Consider the following 7,491-nt stretch of genomic DNA (forward strand, 5'->3'; position numbering starts at 1 on the left):
CTCAAAACTGTGCTATGAATTTCTTTTTTCATGTATCTTTACACCTACTGCTTCACTGAATTACCAAGGAAAGACAAGTGGACAATAAAAAGGTTTGGGTGAAGCAGACGCTTTTCTCATCTTTGCATAACCAAGTGGGCAATGCAACATGAGAAACCCTATTTCCTGTGTGGGGAGCAGCATCACCCCGAGGAACTACATAAACACCCTTCCAGACCTTCAGAGACACTGAGCTCCCTGCTGGAGGCACAACTGCACACACGTTTCAGGGCACACACACCCCATGGCGCCCTCCAGCCTGCTGTGGGCACTGGTGGCCTTCACCTGCTTTGGTAGACTGGAGGCCAGGCAGGGGAGGGGAGAGGATGGAAGGACAGCACCGGGCACAGGGTGCTTGGCATGGATGAAGAAAGAAGGAGGACTGGGGGAAAGCTGGCATGTGATATCAATAGTTGATCTTTGGACACAAAATTATTCTAATTCTATAATATTTTATTCACTGCATCAGCTGTATTTTCTGATTTTCCCCATAGGATCCAGTGTGGCCCAGAAAGTTACTCAGGACCAGCCAACTACAGCTAAACAAGAGGGATCATCAGTCACCCTCAACTGTCAGTATGAAACAAGTTCAAGTGACTACTATCTTTATTGGTATAAGCAGCTTCCTGATGGAAAGATCACATTCATTATTCATCGCCATTCATCTGCCGGCAACAAAGCAAAAAATGGTCGCTATTCTATAGACTTCCAGAAAGCAAAGAAAGCCATCTCCCTCACCATTTCACCCTTGCAATGGGAAGATTCAGCCAAGTATTTCTGTGCTCTCAGTGATACACTGTGTTTGAAGTGATAGTAAAAGCTGAACAAAAACCCTGAGCTCGAGAAGGGTGAGACCTCTGCTCAGCAGCCAAGCTGAAATCACACCTGCACATCCCAGACAGGCGATAGCAATGACTGTGGTTGCATCATCTGTGGTCTGGATCAGGGGTGACTTCTGAGTAAAACCTTCTCTTATGTCATTTGGAAAGAGGTGTCTGGAGAAATTTCTTTAAATCATTCTCAGTCATGAATTTCTGACTTAAAATCAGTCTTACAGACAATATAAAGAGTTGCCTAACACTGAAAAAACTTGCCCCACAATCATTTCAAGTGGCAGCTGCATTTAGAGATGCTCACATCACAGGCTGTGTCTAGTCATCTGGAATCATCATGTAAATGTTTCACTGAGCCCTTTGCTCTCAGGCTTTGTTTCAACTAAGTATAATCAGGGAATCAGAAGTATTGTGAGTGACAAAATAAGAGTAGAGTCAGAATATTAGAACTCATGCAATTTGTTTTATGATTAATCAAAATATTTAACCAATATCATTAACATTAATCAGTAAATCTTATGCTACTACATATAGGCAAATGATAAGAGATAGTAAAAAGGATTAATATTAATATATTTATATTGAAAAAGAATTTTCACAATTATATCTGTAGATAATGATGTGACCTTAGCTGATAATTATAACTATGTCTTCTATTACTCACTGTATAATCCCTTTGCTCTGTAGCAAGCAACTTCACTCAGTTCTATACCTGAATTTTATATAAAACAACCTCCTTATTCAAGAGCAAAGCTACATGGAAATTCTTTAAAGCTGAATAAAGGATTCTGCAAGTCCACTCCTCTCATTTGCCAGAAACATTGTTGGCATGAAAAAGAAATCCATTTCAAAGTATCTTTGAGTATGAGGGGGGAATCTTAACAATAGTCAAAGAAAATTGGTACATCACATTCTGGGAAATGTAGTCAAGAATAATGCCTGCGTTTTCATCAGACGTAATAGAAGCCACTATGGGAAAGCATTTTTAAATTGCTTAAATAAAACAAATACAACTCTCAAGGTAGTTTCCCATAATCAAGAAAGTATAAATTTAAATTCATTGTGAAAACTCACTTAAGAAAGTTGAAAGTCAATGCACAGAGTGTTAAACTACACCTGCAAAACACTTAATATTATCAGTCTTTACAGAAATGAAAATATAACCCCATGGAGTGTTCCATTTGTGTCCTCTCAGAATCCCAGTGTGTTGATGCGGCCATGAGGAAATGAACCCTAGAGGACAGGGGATACAATGAATGCTTCCAGAGGAACTGATGGTTGAGCAAGTTTCTTTGAACCTATGTGGAAAGAAGAAAATAAACCAGAGACACACTACGGGGGTGGGGGGGGGAGGGGGGGCGGGGAAAGGAAGGACTAGAGTTAAAATAAGGGGGGGGGGTGCAATTGTATGGGGAATATAATCAAAATGAAAATGCATACATTGTGCAAAGATGAAAAAATATGTAAGAATTATATAAAATAAAATATTTAAATAAAAAAAGAAGAAAATGCAGTAACAGTTCATAGATTTGTTCACAAAACTGCCTTGAAGGAAAGACAGGTTTTAGTAGGAAAAAAGGTAATTGGCATTTCTAGAGTTTATCATATGTCAGGAATAAGGTACCCATTTCAGATCCATTATCTAATTTAAATATAAACCTCACCAGAAAAGTTTTTGTGCCCAATTTTTATATTTGGGAAATGACAGAACTATTCTAACTTTGACAAGCTTCTCTAACCTTAAATGTCAGCAGAGGGTAGCACCCTAAGCAGCAAGGTTTGGATGATGAGAATCAACTGACCCAGAACAGGGTGGCTGGAGGTCTTAGTGATGGTGACATTCTAGTTCTAACTGGAAACCCCCCCTCCCCCGCCACATGCACAAAAACAAAACAAAACAAAACAAAACAAAACAAAAAACTTGAGTATGCAGAGTAGGTACAAATTGTCCCATGATCAATAGATGAGGAAATCATCCACCAATCATTAATTGTGCCAATTGTTTTAACTAGCCTCTTCTAGTTTTGTGCTGGGAAAAATAAGGGGCTAGAAGGAAAGCAGATACTATTTCTGAAATACTGCAAGAATTTTTGTACATTAGACCTCTGCCCCATGCCTTGGCCATCATCTTTAATGCCATCCTCCCAACTGTCTGCCTGGTGTACCTCTGAACTTCCTTCATGTCTGTATTCAAATGTCATCACTTGACGGTCCTGAGCTACTCTCTCTTCTCCCTGAGAACCAGACTCCAGCACACTCCAAGCATCAGGAAGGAACACAGCTCTTTGCTGAATTGCCGCCCCCTGGTGTTGTGTGAAAATGTTTTGTGAGCCTGACACAGACCTCCTGCTGCCCTCCAGTGTTAGCTGGTTTGCCTATGGCCAAGCCTGGTCCCTACATGAGGAGAGAGGATTCTGGAGAAATTATTGTATTGGATGATTTTCATATGTGTTCTCATTTAATTTAAATGAAACTCTCTAAGTTTTGTTCTATCCTCCTTTTGGAAGGCAATTCTTGTCAAAATCTCAATAACATTTCACAGAAATAGAAGAAACAATCCTCAAATATTTATGAAACCTAGAACAACCCATAATAAAAGCAATCTTGAGAAAAAAGAACAAAGTTGAAAGTATCACATTTCCTGATATCCAACTACACTACACACCTATAGGAATCAGGACAGTATGATATTGGCATAAAACAGACAGCTAGATCACTGGAATGTGATAATTCAGAAATAAATCTCCACAAATATAGTCAATTTATGGCACAGAACTCAAGAGTGTGCAATGGGGAGTTAGCTTCTGATAAATGATGTTGGGAAAACTTGACTTCCACGTGCAAAAGAATGAAACTGTACTCCTATCTTACATGATACACAAAAATCTATTTGAAATGAAGAAAGATTTGAACAAAAGCCCTGAAACCATAATACTTCTAAAGGAAATATAGTGGGTAACTTCTTCAACACTGGTCTTGGCAATGATATTTTGGATTTGGCATCAAAGCAAAAAAACAAAATAAATGAGTGAGACAAAGTCAAACTAAAAGTTTCCAACAACAAAATGAAAGGGCAACCCACGGGATGGGAGAGCATTTTGCAATCAAATACCTGAAAATCAGGTAAAATAGCCAAACTGAATATAGGAATCATCCAGGCCAATAGAAAAAAAAAACTCAAAATATTGACAGACTAAACAGGGCAATTTTTCCAAGAAGACATATAATTGGCCAAGAGGTACATGAAAAAATACTCACAATCCGCAACTATCAGGTAAATGCCTATCAAACCCACAATGAGCTATCACCTCACACCTGTGGAATGGCTGTTATCAAAAAAAAACAGCAATTATAAGTATTGGTGAGGATATGGAGAAATGGAAACACTTGTGCCTTGTTGGTCGAGCTATATTGGTGAAGTCATTATGGAAAACAGTATGAAGTTTCCTCAAAATATTAAAAATAAGACTACCATATGAGCAGTAATCACATTCTGGGTAAACAACAGAATCAAAAAAATTCACTATCCCAAAAAGATGTCTGAATCCCTGTCACTGCAGTATTATTTACAATTGTTTAGCCATGGAAACAACCTAAGTGTCTGTTAATGGATAATGGGTAAATAAAACACCCCCCCCCAGAGGAATATTACTTAGACATAAAAGGAAGAAATCCTGCCATTTGTGACAACATGGATGGAATTTGAAGGCATTACACTAAGTAAAATAAGTGAGGCAGAGAAAGACAAAACTGTATGATCTCACTTGTGTGTAAAAATTTTGAAAAGCTAAACAAAATCATTGGCACATTGAACATACTTGTAGATGCTTTTGGTGGAGGATGTGAATAAGCATAAATGGATGAAAGCGGTCACATGTAACATAAGTCCTGGGATATAAGTACATCATAGTGCTTGAGCAGAGTTTTTAAAAATTAAATAAATGGATGAAATTTGGATAGTATGTATATCTGATTACAGTAGCTTTCTTTTGGCTAAAATATACAGGGTTAAAATACTGGCCTACTGGGCCTCCCCGGTGGTGCAGCGGTTGAGCGCTGAGCTGTGAAGCTGCCTGCAGCCTCTGCAGCGCTGGTTCTATGCCTGGCCGCTGGTGAGGGTCCCACATGGCACACAGACCTCTCCTGCTGCGCCCGCTGCTCCCCTTAGCAGTGTATTTCATCCTTCTGCCTGTTCTGTTCCCCGCTCTGGCACTGGTGAATGCTCCCACTCTCCCACGCTTCTGACTGTACCCAGTGCTTATATAAATAAATAAATAAATCTTAAAAAAAAATACTGGCCTACTTAGCATGCATGGTCGGCATAAGAGAATAGATATTACCAAGGATATTAGAGGGAGGGAAGGAGAATAGGGAAGATCTGGAACCTCTAGTGCTTCTGTTGCTTCATATGCTATGTGACCTGGGGGTTTCTATAAAGGAAGCAAGAAATTCTGAGGGCAGCTGACTATGAAATAATCTGATTATTCTCAGTGGGTTTCTATATGAGCCATCGAACAAAAATAAAACTTTTTGGACCTGATAATTAGACATAAAGCTCTTCTCCAGATGACTTTTCAGGATAAAATGGAAAAGAATCTTCATTCCTTCACTGTCCAGAGACAGACATATATTTATTTTGGAACCACTTATGCAATTAATATTTTTAAAACATTTTTATTTATAAAAAAGCATTTGGGCAAAGTTTTGTCTTTATAACAATAATAAGAGTTGTAAAATCTCACCAAACATATTTGTTTGTTCATGGCAACAACTTGGCTGAGTATCTGAATTCAGAAGACCCATGGATGCTTCAAAAATAGAACTTCTGATGAATTTAAGCATGTTACATCAATGAATTTGATTTTGTTACTGTTACCATTGAAATTTCAGTTCAACATGGAGAGATGACAGAATTTAAAAGATTATTTGATTTCATTTGTTTGAGCGATACTGCTGCTCTGTCCTGGTGCCGGAGTAGGAGGAAGGGCGTGGTGGCTCTGGTTTGTCTATCATGCAGAAGCCAAGGGCCAGAGAACACACTTCACCTTAGAGTAGGTTTGAAGGCAAGAGAACAACTAAAATGTGAATGAATATTTCCCATCATACCCATGTACTTGTTTCAGATGTGCCTCCAGATATTATCCAAGATTAATTTATTAAATTTGGAAATTTTAAGTCAAAGTCATCGATCTCCAATATTTCCTTCAATGCAAACTGTATTCCTGTTCTTTAGAAGATGTAATCAGGTATCATTCAATCACAAAGAATGGCCAGATTTCCCAACTGGGTGTCCTAACTTGCGGCTGTGCTATCAGGGGCAAAGGGCAGGGCCATCCGCACAGGAGAGAAAGCTGCCTTCGTGCTGTGCCCGAGTGCTGTGGGGATTGATAGTCTCCTTGGCTCTGTTACAAAAATTGCAAATCAGGAATCAGCTGCCTGTTGCTCTCAGAGGTGAAGTGGGCCAGAGTGTGTGTCTCAAATAATTAGTTGAATTATTGGGACCTGTAGCTGAGAATCTTCATGTTTCAGAGACCCTGTCTGTCATTCTTTTCCAGACATCTGTTTGCTTGTTTGTTCTTTTACGTTAATTCATACACTGAAACGATGAACATAATGGAACTGATCCCTCCATAGCTCATAGTCATGTAACATTGTGCAAACTTCAGCTCACAACCTGCGGGGTTGACATGAATTGAGAGTGTGCAATGATAGGCATCACATGTGTAGGAGAGAGATCTAGCATGCTCGTCTTGATCTGATTCTACAAGTTAACAAAAGAACCCAGCCACAGAATTTAATAAGCAAGACTGAACACTTTGACAAACAGCATAAAAATTGGGACATCAGAACCATTCAAGGACTCATGAGCTGACCATTGCTATTTACTTGTGTTAGAATAGTATGAGCAGCCTGATCCTCATAAGTGTCAAATAAATAACACTCAATGTCAAATTCAAGAGACAATATGTTATTCCTATTGTAATTTAATGACTGTATAAACAACTGAGTAGCTTTGGAAAGATAGGAGGATTGATATTTAATCATTTGATTTTGATTTCGAAGCAGTTTCATTGGTAAAACTGAACCTAAGATCTCAGTAAGGAAAGAGAAAGAGCTGCACTAATTATTCTGAGTAGAATAGTATTCACGGAGAACACCACAGATCTGTGAATTTTGGAAAAGTCTCATTAGATTTAGGTGAAGAAAAGTGAGTGCAGGTTATGAATGACCGTTAAATCGATTCAAGGAGGGCAAAATCCGAAATACATTCTACTTTCTACGAGACCCAAAATTATTCCACTGACAATTATCTATGTATGTCAAAGTGATTCAAAATTCATTTCCTTCAATACACAGTTGTAAATTAATTGCTTATTTCATGTCCCTTCTCATGTACTGCCTCGTATAATTACCAGAGAAAGACAAGTAGACTTGCCAAGTCAGACTCTTCTCTCAACTGTGTATAACCAGGCAGGCAATGCAACATGAGAAACCCTATTTCCTGTGTGGGGAGCAGCATCAAGCCCAGGAGCTACATAAACACCCTTCCAGGCCCTCAGAGACACTGAGCTCCCTGCTGGAGGCACAACTGCACACACGTGTCAGGACACACGTCCCC

General features: G+C 39.0%; 1 gene segment (V, D, J or C); it reads left to right on the forward strand.

The window, feature by feature from the left end:
• The first annotated feature begins 283 nt into the window (after positions 1-283).
• Positions 284-850, forward strand: LOC119238052 (T cell receptor delta variable 1-like). The segment is given in 2 exon segments: positions 284-332; positions 534-850. Coding segments are annotated over 2 exon segments (366 nt in total).
• Positions 851-7,491: the final 6,641 nt, after the last annotated feature.

Source organism: Talpa occidentalis, unplaced genomic scaffold (genome assembly GCF_014898055.3).
Source record: "Talpa occidentalis isolate TD23 unplaced genomic scaffold, MPIMG_talOcc4v2.1 talOcc4.11, whole genome shotgun sequence".
In the NCBI taxonomy this organism is placed as follows: Eukaryota; Metazoa; Chordata; class Mammalia; order Eulipotyphla; family Talpidae; genus Talpa; species Talpa occidentalis.